This window comes from Rhinopithecus bieti, unplaced genomic scaffold, assembly GCF_001698545.2.
Source record: "Rhinopithecus bieti isolate Rb0 unplaced genomic scaffold, ASM169854v2 scaffold_17182, whole genome shotgun sequence".
In the NCBI taxonomy this organism is placed as follows: Eukaryota; Metazoa; Chordata; class Mammalia; order Primates; family Cercopithecidae; genus Rhinopithecus; species Rhinopithecus bieti.
The window spans coordinates 356,147-374,174 of record NW_016808817.1 but is presented as its reverse complement, the minus strand read 5'-3'; the positions used below and the strand labels follow the sequence as shown (position 1 = coordinate 374,174).

The 18,028-nt window shown below is 38.3% G+C and overlaps 1 protein-coding gene and 2 pseudogenes across 1 annotated transcript; 1 reads left to right on the top strand and 2 right to left on the bottom strand.

The window, feature by feature from the left end:
• Positions 1–1,779: 1,779 nt before the first annotated feature.
• Positions 1,780–2,519, bottom strand: LOC108538952 (heterogeneous nuclear ribonucleoprotein A1-like; annotated as a pseudogene).
• Positions 2,520–10,874: 8,355 nt separating this feature from the next.
• OR52B6 (olfactory receptor family 52 subfamily B member 6) lies at positions 10,875–11,871 on the top strand. Its single transcript, XM_017887303.1, has one exon. The coding sequence runs from the start codon at positions 10,898–10,900 to the stop codon at positions 11,639–11,641; it is 744 nt and encodes a 247-aa protein (XP_017742792.1). The 5' UTR covers positions 10,875–10,897; the 3' UTR covers positions 11,642–11,871.
• Positions 11,872–16,994: 5,123 nt separating this feature from the next.
• LOC108538959 (peptidyl-prolyl cis-trans isomerase A pseudogene) lies at positions 16,995–17,493 on the bottom strand (annotated as a pseudogene).
• Positions 17,494–18,028: the final 535 nt, after the last annotated feature.

The window sequence follows — 18,028 nt, the reverse complement described above, 5'->3', positions numbered from 1 at the left end:
CATTGGAACAGAAAGTCAGACACCACATGTTTTCACTCATAAGTGGGAGCTGAACAATGAGAACACATGGACACAGGGAGGGAAACATCACAAACCAGGGCCTGTTGTGGGGTTGGGGCTAGGGAAGGGACAACATTAGGAGAAATACCTAATGTAGATGATGGGTTGAAGGGTGCAGCGAACCACCATGGCACGTCTTATACCTATGTAACAAACCTGCACGTTCTGCACATGTATCTTAGAACTTCAAGTATAATGACAAAAAAAAAAAAAAAAGGAAATGCTTACACAAAACAAAATTACATGACAAGAAAAAATATGTATGTTTCAAGGTGACTATAATTTTTTTTTTAATTATAGGTTGAGCACTGTGGCTCATGCCTGTAATGCCAGCACTTTGAGAGGCTGAGGCATGCAGATTGCCTGAGTTCAGGAGTTCGCAACAAGCCTTGGCAACACGGTGAGACCCCGTCTTTACTTAAATACAAAAAATTAGCATGGTGTGGCTTTGTGCGCCTGTAGTCCCAGCTACTCAGGAGGCTGAGGCAGAAGAATTGCTTGAACCTAGGAGGTGGAGGTTGCAGTGAGTCAAGATCATGCCACTGCACTTCAGCCTAGGTGACAGAGTGAGACTCCGTATCAAAAAAAAAATTATAAAAACTAAAATTAAAAATTCACTAAAGGAATTCAAAGGCAGATTTGAGCAATCAAGAGAAAGAATCCGCAAACAAAGATAAGCTTATTTAGATTATCCAATATGAAGAATTGAAAGAAAAAGACAAAATATAAACAGAGACTCAGAAACATTTGGGACATACCCAAGTATACCACCATATTTATAGCGAGAGTCCTAGAAAGGGGGGGCAAGAGACAAAGACGTAGAAAGAATATTGGAAAACTAATGGCAAAAAAACTTCCTAAATTTGATTTTTTTTAATATGACTCTACACATTCAAGAAGCTCAAAGAACTCCATGTAGGATAAACTAAGATATCCATATCATAATAATGAAAATATTGAAAGCCAAAATCAAAAAGAAAATCATGAAAGCATCAAGAGAGAAGTGAGTGTGTTCCAAAACTTCTGAGCACATTTTCTTTAGAATCATTTTTATATGAAAATGCTCTCAAATAGTTCCTATTCTTCCTAAAATATTTATCTTAATTGCCTTAGTGCCAGAGCTGGCACATAGTAAAGTACTCAGGCATGGCAGTATTCACTTTCCATCTCAAAGAAGTAAAGCATTTACATAAAATGTGTCACCTCTTTGGTAAAAAATAAAAAGCATAGACTTAAAAAAAGTTGATAGGCTCATAATTCTTTGACCTTTGCTAGCTTGGTGGGAATATATATTCTATTTCTAGTGAAGTTGAAAATTTTCCAAACATAGCTGTTTTATTATCATTTTATTATATTTTACAATTTCTACTTATTTCCGGTCTTTTAAAGACATTTACTCAGCATTACAATCAGACTATTACATTGAGAATTCAACAGCATGGGTGCAAAAAAAATTAAAAATCTATATTATAATCCTGTGTTGGAATGCTTTACACTTTCCACAGAACAGAAACTAAAATAACCTGTTATACAATTAGTCACAAATACAGTCCTTGAGTTTTTTTGCCCATACACATGAGTATTTGTCTAAAACATGTCTTCTTTGTAGCAGGTAGGCCCTGCCACCACTGTGCTTGGCTGAGTTCACAAATCTGTTGTAACCTGTAGCTTTCCTGTCGCTTCTCTTGCTCTCCTCTCCTGCTAAGCTTTCTTTCCTAATCAAAATCTTCTGCCACTGCCATAGCTACTGCTACTGCTGGAACCACCATAGCCACTTTGGTTTCGTGGTTTGGCAAAGTATTGGCCTCCACCACCATAGGGGCCAGAGCTTCTGCCTCCAAAATTTCCTCCCTTCATGGGTCCGAAATTTGAAGACTGATTGTTGTAATTCCCAAAATCATTGTAACTTCCACCACCTCCCAAATTGCTTTCATCATTACCAAATCCATTATAGCCATCCCTACTGCCACCATATCCACCACCACCATAACCTGCCAACAAAGCCACCATAACCACTGAAGTTTCCTCCATGACCAAAGTTGTCATTCCCACCGAAACCACCTCCATGACCACCAACAAAGTTTCCAGAACCACTTCGACCTCTTTGGCTGGCTGAAGCACTAGCTACCTCTTGCTTTCACAGGCCTTTCCTAACTTCACCATTGTGGCCATTCACAGGATGGTATTTCTGAATGACAATCATATCCACAGAGTCATGGTTGTCAAAGGTTACAAAGGCAAAGCCCCTTTTCTTGCCACTGCCTCAGTCAGTCGTGATTTCAATCACTTCAATTTTTCCATACTGGTCAAAATAATCTCTTAGGTGATATTCTTCAGTGTCTTCTTTAATGCCATCAACAAATATCTTTTTCACAGTTAAGTGGGTCTTTGAGAATCTTCTCTTGAGACAGCTCTCTTTGGTTCCACAATTCTTCCATCCACCTTGTGTAGCCTTGCATTCACGACTGCATCCACCTCCTCCACAGTGGCACAGAGCGCTTGGTGTTTGGGTCTCTCCTTACCACACAATCCATGAGTGTTCCCCATTGCTCAAAACAGCTCCTTCCTTAGTCTCTCATTGGTTGTTTCAAAGTTCAACTCTCCAATGAAGAGCTTCCTCAGCTGTTCGGGCTCTTAAGGAGACTCTGACTTAGACATGAGGGCAGGGAGAAGAGAGATTTTAATGATGCTTCTTTGGTGGCATCCATGGGCAGAAAGGCATTTCCATTTTTTTTTTTAATTTTTATTTTTTTAGACAGAGTTTCACTCTTGTTGCCCAGGCTGGATTGCAATGGCATGATCTCCGCTCACTGCAACCTCTGCCTCCCGGGTTCAAGCCATTCTCCTGCCTCAGCCTCCCAAGTAGCTGGGATTACAGGCACCCACCACCACGCCCAGCTAATTTTGTATTTTTAGTAGAGAGGGGGTTTCTCCATGTTGGTCAGGCTGGTCTCGAACTCCCGACCTCAGATGATCCACCTGCCTCGGCCTCCCAAAGTGCTGAGATTACAGGAGGCATTTGCATTATTCTTATACTTATTAGTAAAGCAGCAACACATTATTTAAAAGAGGGAGAGGAAAGAGAGAAGTGACTCATTATGTGCAAGGGATCCTGAATAACATTAATGCTTATTCAGGTAGGGGGATGACACATTTAAAATGCTGAAAGAAAATAAATTGTCAGCAAGAACTCCATATCTGGCAAAATTATCCTTCAAATAGAAGATAATCTTCAAAATAAGACACTCCACAAACTAGTATAGAATGAAACTCTCAGAACCTGGTAAAGGTCATCTATGAAAAATTCACAGCTCAAATAAAAGAAAATAAAAGGCACCAAGAATTGAAAGTTGTAAGTAAGATTATCTCTAATCACAGATGGCATGATCTTATACATAGAAAGTTCTGGCCAGGCGCGGTGGCTCACGCCTGTAATCCCAGCACTTTGGGAGGCCAAGGCGGGCAGATCACGAGGTCAGGAGATCGAGACCATCCTGGCTAACACGGTGAAACCCGGTCTTTACAAAAAATACAAAAAATTAGCTGGGTGTGGTGGCGGGCACCTGTAGTCCCAGCTACTCAGGAGGTTGAGGCAGGAGAATGGTGTGAACCTGGGAGGTGGTGTTTGCAGTGAACTGAGATTGTGCCACTGCACTCCAGCCTGGGTGACAGAACGAGACTCCATTTCAAAAAAAAAAAAAAAAAAAAAAAAAAAAAAAAAAAAAACAGAAAGTGCTAAATGAGACACTTAAAAAACTATTAGGACTCATAAATGAGTCCAAAATGTTGCAGATCAATATATAACAATCAAAGTCAATATACAAAACAAAGAGCAAAAATTATAAAACTACAAGAAAACATAAGGCGGGAGAACATCGTGACCTTGGATTTGGCAAAGTATTCTTAGATATGACACCAAAAGCATGAGCAACAAAAGAAAAGACAGATAAATTGTACTTCATCAAAATTAAAAAATAAATTATTCTTCAAAGGACACCACTAAGAAAGTGAAAAAGTGACACTCAGAATGAAAAAAAAATTGCCAATCATATATTTGAGAAGGGTCTTTTATCTAGAATTAATAAGCAACCTTTGCCATATTTGCAATTCAATAATAAAAAGTCAAATATTGCAAATAAGCAAAAAATGTTCATAGATATTTCTCAAAGCAGGTATGGAAATGGCAATGAACCCATAAGCAAATAATCAAAGAAATGCAAATCAAAACCACAATGAGAGATCACCTCACACTCACTAAGATATCTAGATTTAAAGTTTCAGGTAACAGCAAGTGTTGGCGAGGATGTGGAGAAATTATAATCCTCATACACTGTTGGTGGAAAAGCAAAATGGTACAACCACTTTGAAAAACAGTCTAGCATTCCTCAAACAATTAAACTCAATTAGAGTTAACATATAATCCAGCAATTCCACTTCTAGATATAAACCCAGGAGAAATAAAAACATATCCACACAGAAACTGGCACACAAATGTTTTATGGCATCACAATTTATAATAGCATCCCCCAAATGAAAATAAACCAAATGTTCATCAATCCAAGGGTGGATAAATAAAATGCATCATATCCATGCAATCAGATATTTGGCATATAAAGGAATTAAGTATTGACACATGCTACAAAATAGGTGAACATTGAAAACAGTTGCTGAGAAAGAAACCACATTGAAAGATCACAATTTTGTGATTTGATTTATATGAAATGTCCAGAATAGGAAAATCTATAAAGACAGACAATGGATTAGTGGTTTCCAGAGGCCAAGGCGGAGGGAAATATGTGGTGTGACTGCTAATGAGCAGGGAGATTCTCCTTGGGGTATAAAAAATGTTCTGGAATTAATAGTAATAGTTGAAAAACCTAGTGAATAAACCAGAAGCCACTGAATTTTACACTTTAAAAAAGTAAATGTTATGGTGAGTGAATTATATCTCAATTAAAAAAAAAAAGAAAGAAAGAAAACTAAGTTAAGCCTGGCCCAGGAAAAGAACTCATCTTAATTTTGAAAGGTTCTGAGACAGATTGATACAATTTATTGTACCCTGAATATTAGTCTTTACTATTTCTGTCATGATTCTAGTGTTATTATTTTCTTCTTACCCCTTAGTCTACATTCTTGAAAGCATTGCCATTATCATTTATTTCATCCTTAAAGTCCTTTTATATTCATTGTTTCAATTAAGCAGTCACAATAACCTTACATACTCTCTCTTGTGCTAACTACAATTTGATACTCTGTAAAGCCTCCCCTAGCTATACCAGATGAATTATTTATCTGGATTCTGGACTCACAGCAAGTTGTACTCACTGCTGTATTGCAATTAATGATAACTGTTCATGGTAAGGAGACATGATTTCTTCATCTATTGATCTCAAATGCTGACCCAATGAAGGGATCAATCAGGCATTGTCAAATGTTTGAGTGAGCAAGACAGGGGTAATAATCCCTGTACATCCCTCCCTTTAGAATAATATATGAATGTAATAGATGTTTAGGGGCAGTGGAGGGGTAAAGGAAAAGCTCTAAGGTAAAAAAGAAACCTGGGTTTTCAGACAGACACAAAGAAGGTGATAAATTTAAAAACCCCAAGAGAAAAAGACTTTACGAAGAACACTAGGAAAAGAGAAAAAAAGGTGGAATTGAAGACATGGAAAACAACTAGTATTGAAACAAGAAATGCAAAAACAAATTTAATGAACACTCTGAGACCAAGAGCCTCTGAGTTGTTGCTGAGCTCTTCCCTTCTTCAGATATTAAGAGTGTCTATCAATAATCTCTTCTATCTGGCTCCATACCAAAGTATATACCATGTGGCTTGGCTCCTTGTGTTGAACGGGAGGGCGAAATGGGCCCTGATGGCAGGGGAGGAAATTAGAGCTGAGAAAGGGAAAGATATACAGAGGCAGGAGAATCCCTGCTCCCAGAGGACAGGAGGGAATAAACACTGTATGAGACAAGACCTGAGATTCGATTCTATATGTTAAGGAAGCCAGCACTGTGTATGAATTGTGGAATTGAGAAGCTGTGAATCTGAGCAGATGACATCAGGGAGGTAAGTCTGGGTCAGATATTTTTAGGATAAAGAGGAAGTATTGATATGGAGGAATAGGATGAGAAATTGGCAATGTTCAAAGAGGGACAGAGAGAATAATGGGCAAAGGTAGCTGGAATGAATTGTGTTTTCCTGAGGGGTAGAGTGGAAGAAGGGCAGTTTGGAGGGTCACTTTCTAGGTAAGGTTGGAGAGATTGGATGAGTAAATAATCCTTGGCTCTCAAGGAGGATGCAAGAATCATAAATTACAGATAGATTATATCCTCAGACATTGAGGAACAGTGGAAACGAAACTACAGCATATGGGAGATCATGCATAAGGGATAAATGGGTCAAGTTCCTGGACAGAGGAGTCAGGTAAAGGATTCAAAAACAGGTGGTAGAAATGTACTAAAATAGTAGGGGGGATAATTTCTCCCATTAAAAAAAAAAAAATGGAAGAAAATTAGAGTATGAAGGAAGATTGCCAGAGTACAGAGAAAAGAAGATAAAGGAATGTTTGCTTGATGGTCTCGATTTCTCTGTCATTGCAGAGATCAGCCCATCTGCTGTACTGGGTCTTGGAGGAGAGGAAGGAAGAGAAGGTTTGGAACTAACATTCATATTTTGAGAACCTGATAAAGGATAAGTCAACAGATGACAAAAAAATTCTAATAGAAACTGCCTAGATTTGTAATAGATCATATATACGAATTTATCAAACAAAAATATACTGCCTAAGAATGAAAACCAGGAATATGAGCCAGGACAAGGAATTGTTAGTGACTGCGGGCATTAAATGTGGTCAGTATTATTCAAGTTTCTAACCAAGGAACTCAGACTTACAGAGTTGAAGCCTAAAGCCAAGCGAAAGTAAATAAAATCTGCTTCCATTCTTATAGTTAATGTACTTAATTTTGTGTTTAACTTTGAATAGTCTATCTCTGACCTGATTCCACTCTAAAAGATGTAAATTTCTGTGGTGGCCAAGAGATGTTTAATCGGAAAAGATACATTAGAAAAGACAGGAGATTTCAAAGATAACTGAAGGAGGCACTCATGGACAAGGGGATTAAGTATACACGGAGTGGAAGGCTTTTTTAAAAAGAGCTGCCAGATAGACACTTAAAGTAGAGTTGCTCAGTTTTGAGGTGTGAAGACTTTAGTGGATGCCTGAATTGGAATGAAAACAAAAATTACTAGGATGGGGAACAGGGAGACACCAGATGGACACAGGCTGCCTTGGAGGTTCATTATTTAGGAGGAGAACTGAAGTCAAGTTGGAGAAGAAAGGTGTTTGCAAGCACTGATTTCACCAACAAAGGTGGGAACATGTAGCAGAGGATGAACATGATGAGTGATGGGTGCTGTGGAAAGAATGAGCACAACGGTGGCACCAACTACAGACATGAAGAGAACATGAGAACAGAAGATCCATGATGAGAAACCTGTGATTTTTGTGGTACTGGTTGTTGTCAGTGTAAACTTACATGGCTGAGTGAGTGGGAACTTACCTCCTCTGCCTTCTTTTAAACATTTATTAAGTGTAAATTCTAACCCAGTCAATAGCAAATGAGGCATAGTCCTGTCTCACAGAGAGCTCACAATGTAGTGGGACTGAAAATATTTTAGTACAGTAAGTATAGAGAGGGAGAAAGGGAGATGGCTGCAGGGGAATGCAATAGTACAGAGAAAGTTGCTGATCCAGCCATTTGGAGGGATGAGAAAAATCTTTCTGGATGAGAAACATAGACTGGCTATATTAAAGAGGAGGATGGATGTCGAAGAAGCGGAATGCATAAAAGACCACAGGAAAAAAAGAGTAGTTTCAGGGGCCTACATGCTTTCTGGTATGAGTAGAGAAAAGAGAAAGAAGGGAGGGAGAGACAGTGTGTGTGTGTGTGTTAGTTGCAGGAATCTTTCAGGCAATGGGAGTTATCCATAATCAAGATAGTGCATATGCAAAATTATCTTTTGGGAACATTATTTAATTGTGAGGAATGGTTTAGAGACTAGAACTGCAGACTAGGAGACCAGTTGGGAGGTCTTTTGATAAGTGGATCTAGAGCCTGGAAAGCAACATAATGGCAATGTAAATTTGGGAGATATTAGCACATGAAGGATAAGTGGAGCCAAGGTAGTAGACAAAATTGGCCAGAGAGAGGAAAGAGTGAGAAGAGGATGGCTACAGACCATTAAGAAAAACAAACAGTAAACAATTCTGCAGGGAGAGAGATGACTTTAATTAGAGCAGGATCAGACCAGGGTACAAGAGAAGAACCGGTGGAAGGTAGAGAAATCAAAGTCAAAAGTGGTCTTTCATGGAAGAATGATTTTTAAAGGAGAGAAGAGAGACAAAACTGTAATTTAAAAGAGAGTTTAGTAGAATAAAATGTTTTATTATAGTTGTTTTAATTTTTTGCTTGTCTTCAGGTTAAAAAGATTTGAATGTTCTTTAATAAAGATCCAGGAAATTAGGAGAAGCTGAAGATAAAGAGAGAGAATAATTGATGAAACAAAGTCCCTGAAGTGGTAGGAAAGAAAGGAAGTTCAGAGAATAGGTGGGGAAATTATTTTTGATGATATAGCTACATACATTCATACACACATAAATACATGTTTATACATGCATATGTACATATGTACACATATGAATGTATATGTATGTTGTCTGTGGATAAGGTTTTTAAAAGAATCTAGTAAGTTAAACATTCATCCATGAGGCCCTAGGTTCATTTCCCAGCACCTCCAAAAAATTACTCAAGAAACTTTTCTTATATTTAGGTAAAGTAAAATACATTGCAGCTATGATAAAGGAAACATTGGAAAATATAAAAGATATTAGCACCTCTTTCTCTGGGACTGGAGGAAATGAGGGCAGGATGGATGCAGAGATAAATAAATTTACAGGAAGGGAATAATATGAGGGATATGTTCCTGATAGTCTTGAAATGTGAGTTACAAAAGAGAAACATTCAGTGGAGAGAGAAAAACAGAATTTGGGCAGTGATAAAAGTCGTATAGGCCAGGCATGGTGGCTCACGCCTGTAATCCCAGCACTTTGGGAGGCCAAGGCAGGTGGATCACTTGAGGTCAGGAGTTCAAGATCAGCCTGGTCAACATGGTGAAACCCCATCTCTACTAAAAATACAAAAAACATTAGCCGGGCATGGTAGTGGGCACCTGTAATGCCAGTTATTTGGGAGGCTGAGACAGGAGACTCACTTGAACCCGGAAGGTGGAGTTTGCAGTGAGCCAAGATCACATCATTGCACCCCAGCCTGGGTGACAGAGCGAGACTCCATCTCAAAAAAAAAAAAGGTCATATATTCATTGTGAGAATAGTTTAATAGGACTGAGGAGGAATCACCTGTTCTAATATGTACTAAAGACTACTTATGTGATTGCGTCATTTTTTTCACATCCTGACTATGTAAGCTGAGGATAACACTAGTTAGATTTATTTGAAGTCTGAGAATTTACAGATGCAGCAGAAACCAATGGGTACTAAAAAGAAATGATCCTGGCGGAAATGATAGACATCTAGAATAGATAGGGAAGAAAGCTCAATAGGTTCTTACATCAGTGGTTCACAAACTTCAGCATGAATCAGAATCATCTAGAGAGCTTGCTAAAACACAGATTGTTATCCCAACTCTAGGCTTTCTCATCCGTAGGTTTGTGGTAGGGCAGAAGAATTTACAAGTTCACTGATGATGCTGTGGAGACCAAGCTTCAGAAACATCCTACACCTTCCTTTCTGCTCTGGATGATAGTGCCACATTTCACAGTCACAGAGGTGACTCAGGAAGTCACATGCAATTTAATAAGCCTTCCACAGAGAAAATTTAGCTTAATATACCAACAAAACAATTATGTTCATTTTAAAAATTAGAAAATTGTTACTCAGAGAAGTGACTTGTCCAAGATCATGCAGCCAATAGTTAACAGGGCAAAACTCTGACCCAGGTTTTTTCACACTCTCTCCTGTGTTCTTTCTAAATGCCATAGCTACCTTAAGGTAGCCTTCATCTGTGCCTAGGGAAAAAGGGATATAGGGTTGACAGTACCCACCACCCCCAACCTTACTCTTTCATATAATCTGCTAAGCAAATTGTTGCTTAGTCCTCTTGTTGTAGGACTGCAGTCCTCTCTGCAGGGCCTGGGGCTTTTGCAGAGCTCATTACAGTTCGCATGCCCAAAGAGATTGTGGAGATTGGTTTTGATGTTCTACCTATCCCTGTTCTTTTCAGGACCTATGGTACTGTGCTGAGTCTGGCAATGTTTTTGAGCCCTTTAGTTTCCTGAATTTTTTTTTTTCTGTTTTCTTTTTTTTTTTTTTTTTTTTTTTTTTTTGGATTTTTAGCAGAGATGGGGTTTCACCATCTTAGCCAGGCTGGTCTTGAACTCCTGACCTCATGATCCACCCGCCTCGGCCTCCCAAAGTGCTGGGATTATACGCGCGAGCCGCTGTGCCTGGCCTAGTTTCCTGAAATTCTTAAAGTTGTGTGGAGGGCTTCTGAGTAGGAACACAGAGCCTGTCTGTGGGCAGGTCCTGTAACTGTGCAGAGCCCATGTGTAATTATTTAGAGAGAATGTGGCTGTGTGCAGAGCCTGTGTGTGATTATCTGTAGAGATATGCCTGTGTGCAGAGGCCATAACTGTCATCGGGCCTCTAAGTATATGCAGACCTTGTGGTTGTTTGTTTTCATGGACACTCTGCTAATGTGTTCAAAAATCTGAAGCTCTTTTTTCCCTGTGGCACAGGTGAGGACTCTGCATAAAATCATGGCCCTTTTTTCTGCTAACAGCATAGCTGCTGTGAACAACTCTGACACTCGCATAGCAGGCTGCTTCCTCACTGGCATCCCTGGGCTGGAGCACCTACACATCTGGCTATCTATCCCCTTCTGCATCATGTACATTGCCGCCCTGGCAGGCAATGGCATCCTAATTTGTGTCATCCTCTCCCAGGCAATCCTGCATGAGCCCATGTACATATTCTTATCCATGGTGGCCAATGCTGATGTCTTGCTCTCTACCACCACCATGCCTAAGGCCCTGGCCAATTTGTGGCTAGGTTATAGCCACATTTCCTTTGATGGCTGCCTCACTCAGATGTTCTTCATTCACTTCCTCTTTGTGGCTGACTCTGCTGTCCTAGTGGCCATGGCCTTTGACCGCTATGCGGCCATCTGCTCCCCCCTGCGATATGTCACGATCCTCACAAGCAAGGTCATTGGGAAGATTGCCACTGCTGCCCTGAACTGCAGCTTCAACATTATGTTTCCATCCATCTTTCTCCTCAAGCGCCTGCACTATTGCCGGATCAACATCATTGCACACACATTTTGTGAGCACATGGGCTTTGCCCACCTGTCCTGTTCTGATATTTCCATCAATGTCTGGTATGGGTTGGCAGCTGCTCTTCTCTCCACAGGCCTGGACATCATCCTTATTACTGTTTCCTACATCCACATCCTCCAAGCAGTCTTCCACCTCCCTTCTCAGATGCCCGCTCCAAGGCCCTGAATACCTGTGGATCTCATGTCTGTGTCATCCTACTCTTCTATGTCCCTGCCCTTTTTTCTGTCTTTGCCTATAGGTTTGGTGGGAGAAGCATCCCACGCTATATCCATATTCTCCTGGGCAACCTCTACGTTGTCATTCCTCCTATGCTCAATCCCATTATTTATGGAGTGAGGACCAAGCAAATACTGGAAGGGGCTAAGCAGATGTTTTCAAATCTTGCCAAAGGATCTAAATAAAGGCTTTCAACTTAGTCTCAACCCTTTTCTATACCTATCAATTGTCCCATATTTAGCCCATTCTTGCCTCTACATTTTCCAATTATCCCTGTGTTATTCTCATCGATCTTCCAATTTATTTAAATATGTCATCTATTCAAACCCACCTCTGATTTCTTTTATTGGAAATCCTTAGCAAAATCTATCTAATCCTCTTACCCTTACTATTGAAATGCAATCTGATTTCCCACCACCTCAAGAAAAACTAGCTAATTAAGGGAAATGTAAAAACCAAATTTACAGTCTAACTGAAACCTTTTTCTAACTGCTTACATTGGCTTCCTAATTTGTTCTTAATCACTTGTATATAATTTTGACATTTGTCAGTTCAACATCTTTCTCATGATGGGAACCCCTGAGAACTGTCATGTCTAAGAATTTATAGTCTCATGGGATGATATTTTTCTTACCAGTTGCACTAATTCATGATCACATACATGTATATACCCATGTTCAGAGATACTAACACAGCAGCAGCATAAATAGGTGGACATATCCATTTATCAACTTTTATCAAATAATTCTGAACTAACCATTACCTGTTCTGGACAAAGTTTTCCCTGAAATGTAGACAATTGTATAGGCCTCCTATCCATCCAAATATGCTTTGTATTTGAAAGTTATATTCATCATTAAAATTAGAAATAAAAATACCTACTCATATCTAATATCTATGGATGTATGTATTATTTAATAGTAAAAGAAATATAAACATCTATATGTTATTTAATAACTTACTCAATAATAACTATTAACATCAGGAATTAGCCTAAGCTGAAGTTCTCTAAGATTGAGAAGAGGAACTCAACCTGAATTTTAGCCCGAGACCAAACTATTCTTGAAAACATAGTTCACACCTCAACCCTGCCCACTCCTATACTCAGCCCACAGTGAAAGAGCCATCATTTGAGATTCTGCCCCACTTTTCATCTAAATCACTGTTTTGTTGGATCATTAATATATTGCTTCTTGTTTTATTAGAAAACTCATGTTTGTGTCTTAACTCCCTGTCTAGAGTGTACACTTCTTGAGAAAGAAAAGATTATTTTGAAGGCTTTTTATCATATTGCCCCAAAGCATGAGAACCCTCTCCTGGCAAATATGTAATATGAGTATAACTGTATAAAATTCTTCTTTAAAAAAATGTAACATCACTTTTTTGCTCTAGACTCATTCTTCTTTGCAGGAGTTCTTCCTCCTGGGAGACACTGGAACTCAATGCCACATAGAGGAGAGAATTGTGCTAGGTGCCAGGAGATGTGGATTTAAAAGTAAGATGTACTACTTGTTCAATAAGATTGACAGTTTGCATAATATTCATGAACTTAATTTTCTGCTCAACTTTGAAGATGAGAATAATATAACATTACGTATCAATTGCATAATAAGCATTCAATGAATGTTCAGTTCATTTCCACCTTTTTGTTTCCACATAGCTCTCTGCATCCTCAAGACAATGATAATAAAAATTAGAGAGAGGAGTCATTAGCATCCTTATTATGTGGAAGAGAAAACTGTAAGAAGTGGTGATCAAGTTTTGAGTTCTAGATCTTTTTGAAATTGAATGTGTTGGAAATGACTGTTCCATTTACTAACTGTATGAGTCTGGGCAAGTTACTTTACTTCTCTTTTTTATCTCAACTTTTTTCTTCTTTCGTTTTTTGAGACAAAGCCTCACTTTGTTGCCCAGGCTGGAGTGTAGTGGCCTGATGTCGGCTCACTGCAACCTCTACCTCAAAGGTTTCAGCAATTCTTGTGCTTCAGCCTCCCCAGTAGCTGGTACTACATGTCTGCACTACCATACCTGGCTAATTTACATATTTTTAGTAGAAGTGGGGTTTTGCCATGTTGCCCAGGCTGGTCTCGAACTCCTGACCTCAGGTGATCTGCCTGCTTTGGTCTCCCGAAGTGCTGGGATTACAGACCTGAGCTCTCGCACCCAGCAACTTTCTCATCTTTAAAACGGATATAATAATAATAACTTTCTCTTAATGATTTAATGAGAAATAAATATATAGCCATCTTAAAACAGCACTTTCCATATAAATAAGTGCTCTACAAAGGATAGCTTTATTTGTATTATTGTTTCAATTATTATTAATGAATGGCTCATCCAACACTTCGAATGGTTGTCCTGAGACCTAACCAGATTGTGTATCATACTCAAATTTTGCTTCTACAAGGAGGAATAGGAAAAGAAGACAAGAATAAAACAGAAAATATTTTAATCTAATATTTACAATAACTAAATTCAATCAAATATAATTCTAACAAGTCAAAATTAAATGTATTTTTAAAAGAATTGTAGAGATTTCTTTAAATACAACTATGCCACTGAAGACACATAAACTTCACTGCTGTTTTACAGACACACCAAGCTCATTTCCTTGTTAGGCTTTTGTGCTTGTTATTCCTGTTTCCTGAAACATCCTTTTCCTGTATCTTTGTATGACTCATTCCCACCTTTCCTTCACTTCCCTGTTTATATGTCTCTTCCACAGGAATTTCTCTATGATTTTCTAATAAGAAATATACCTCCCTTTCTTTCATGGGAAAAAAAAAATCATAAGCAAAGAGACAAAAGTCAATGACAAATTGAAATCTTTTCAAGTTATATTATAGATAAAATGCTTGTTTTTTCTAATACATAAAAGTTCCTCAAAATGTAGAGGAAAAAAATGATCAAAAGCCTGATAAACATAAAGAACAGATACATCATTAGAATATGCTTTGCTTATTATTAATAAGAGAAAATACATTAAAAACTATACCAAGGTACCATTTCCCACCTGTCAGATTAGTAAAAGTTAAAAGGATTAACCCTGTGCTGGCTATAATGTTAGAAGCCTCTCATACTTTGTTTATGGATAGACCGTACAATAGAATTTTTAAACGTCTAACAAAATGTGTATGAATTTATTATTTGATCCAGAAATCACATTTACAGGAGTTACATTTCATATATGCCTCCTTATTACAAAATGATGTGTACAAGGTTAGTCATTGTGACATCATTTTTGTAACACAAAAATATTTGAAACAACCTAAACAGAGTCTGAATTCCTAGGTTTCAAATCCACACCCTTATGCTTACTAAAGTATAAAAACTTAACTTTTACCAAGTTACAAAAAGGCGTTATAATCACACGGGCAGGTTCGATTGTAGTCACCACATTCAGTACATACTACTTAACTGTTTGTCACGGGCAATTTGGTAATTATCCTCTTTAAGTCTCAGTTATCTTCTCTTCAAAAAAACAGTAATAATACCTGCTTCAGGGGTTGTTTTGTTTATAATGAGATTAGATAGATATAAGAAAATAAATAACTGGTATATTAATGGATACTTTATTGCTATCAAAATTTTTACTAATATAAAATAGCTAGAATATACTTTATTTCAGGTATATTTGTGTGCACCTCTGGTAGAACTGTATTTCCACTAGCTGAATGCCTAAAAGTGGAACATCTAGATCATAGATCATGCATATTTAAAATTTTGATAAATAGTGCCAAATTGTCTGTAAATATTAGCTAGGTAAATTCATAGCAATTGAACAGTACCACTTGTGATATTATCACATTGTTCTTTTACTTTGAAATTTTAAAAAAGGCTATATTTTATAATTCATACTTATTTTTATCTTCTTTGAATATCTTTCTCATTTTTCTTAGTTTTTTGATCTGATTTTAAGATTTTGATATTAATTATGTAATCCTTTACAAAATTTAAAAATTATAGCAGATACATTGCAAAACTATAGAACCGTATACCACAAAATATATTTTCCATTTGCTTTTCAATAGGATAAGTCACAAGCTATTTCAGGAGAAATCTTTTATTTTTTTTTTTTTTGCCGACAGTCTCCATATTTATAAATTAGTTTCATTATGGTTTCTCTTTATTTCAAGATCAATGATTTTCTTCTATGTTCTTTTTTCATTATAGTTTCATTACAAATTAACATTCTGTTGTTATAGAAGAAAAAGCTGAAACATAATTGCCTGATGCTATCTCCACAAGGTAATTGTTAACTTATTTTAGAATCAAAGAAATCTGTCATTTTTTATGTAATAGCAGTTTCCTGTAAGGGATACCATAAAAGGGGGCCTCGTCTTTATAGATTGAAGGGGTTGAGACCCTGGTAGAGATTAATAAGGAGATTTGACTTGAGAGGGTGGGTGTAAACTAAATTTATAGGAAAAAAAGTATCTAGGGATTTGAGACCATTTCTTTTCACTAAGTCCTAAGCACTCCCCAGTCTCCGTCTGATCTTCCCTACATCTCTAGAGAGCTCTATTCACATCATCCCTGGGGAATGTTCAAATGACATGAAGGCCATAGGAGGAAGAAAAACCTTTTTTCTAACCTCCTGGTTCTCCAGCCAGGTCCCTGAAAATTAGGACTGGCAAAAGACAGATTAATAGAGACAAACACTTTATTAATATGTGCATTACATGGGGAGAAATCTATTTGATAACTAACTCAAGGGGGGTTGGGTTAGAACATTGGTTTCATGCATTTAACAAAAGCAACAACACATTTTTAAAAGTGACCAAAAAGTTTTAGGCTTCTACGGGGAGTAGCACTGTAGGAAAGTAAAATGTGGTGGAACTATTGGGGTAGGGCTAATTAGTGAGGGTTCTGTATAGACTCTTTTCTCAATGCCATATTGTCTCTGGTGATAGGTTGTTATTCTCGTTTCTGGTATAACGAGAGTGTAAGCTCACAGGGTAGGGGGGTCACCGTATCAGGAGGAATTTGTGTTTTGCTTTTGGGCAGCTAGGAGAGGGTAGGAGCTCATCCTGCTGTCTGCTTTTCTCAATACCTTCAGCTTAAAGAATTCTTTTTTTTTTAATTTGTTTTTATTCATAATCATAACTTAACTCAACTCTGCAAATCCAGTTAGGCCATGGGAGGAACAAGGAAACTGGAACCAAAAGGGAACTGCAGCGAGGAGCATAAAGTTCTAGGATCTGCTGAGCAAATGGGGTGGGGGAGGGCGTGCTCTCCGGTGCTCTCCTGAGTTACAGAAGGAATGAATGATCTGGTGGTTAAGATAAAACACAAGTCAAACTTATTCGAGCTGCTCACAGTCAGCAACTGTGATCTTCTTGCTGGTCTTGCCATTCCTGGACCCAAAGTGCTCCATGGCCTCCACAATATTCATGCCTTCTTTCACTTTGCCAAAGACCACATGTTTGCGTCCAATCACTCAGTCTTGGCAATGCAGATGAAAAACTGGGAACTGTTTGTGTTAGGTCCAGCATTTGCCATGGGCAAGATGCCAGGACCTGTATGCTTTAGGATGAAGTTCTCATCATCAAATTTCTCCCCATAGATGGACTTGCCACCACTGCCATTATGGTGTGTGAAGTCACCACCCCGACACATAAACCCTGGAATAATTCTGTGAAAGCGGGAACCCTTATAACCAAATCCTTTCTCTCTAGTGCTCAGAGCATGAAAATTTCCTGCTGTCTTTGGAAACTTGTCTGCAAATAGCTCGAAGGAGACATGGCCCAAGGGCTCGCCATCCACGGCAATGTCAAAGAACACACAGTGGGGTTGACCATGGCTAATAGTACAGGGTTTTCCTCCACGGCAGTGTCTGCAGAGCCGGCAGCTTAAAAGAATTCTTATGCCGCAGTGGTACATTTTGGAGTAGCATATTCTAAACCTATCCCAGTCCATTTGGGCTGTTATAACAAAATATCAGAAACTAGATAACTTATAAACAACAGAAATTTACTTCTCATATCTGGAGGCTGGGGAGTACAAAACAAGGTGCCAGCAGATTCAGCATCTGGTAAAGGCCCACTTTCTGATTCATAGATGGTGCTTTCTAGCTGTGTCTTCACATGGAGAAAGGGACGAAAAAATTTCTCTTGGGCCTCTTTTATAAGGGCACTAATTCATTCATGAGGGCTATAGCCTCATGACCTAGCCACCTCCCAAAGGCTTTACCTCATAATACTATTGCAATGGTGATGAGGTTTAAACATACAAATTTTGGGGGGAAAGGGTGCAGCACAAACTTTTAGACCATAGTAGAATCCCTTGGACGTCTTTACCATTTCAATTGGATGAATGTTTATATATATATATATA

Bases quoted from the DNA above. Each gene is read 5' to 3' on its own strand.
- OR52B6 (XM_017887303.1), top strand. From the start codon at position 10,898: ATGGCCCTTTTTTCTGCTAACAGCATAGCTGCTGTGAACAACTCTGAC.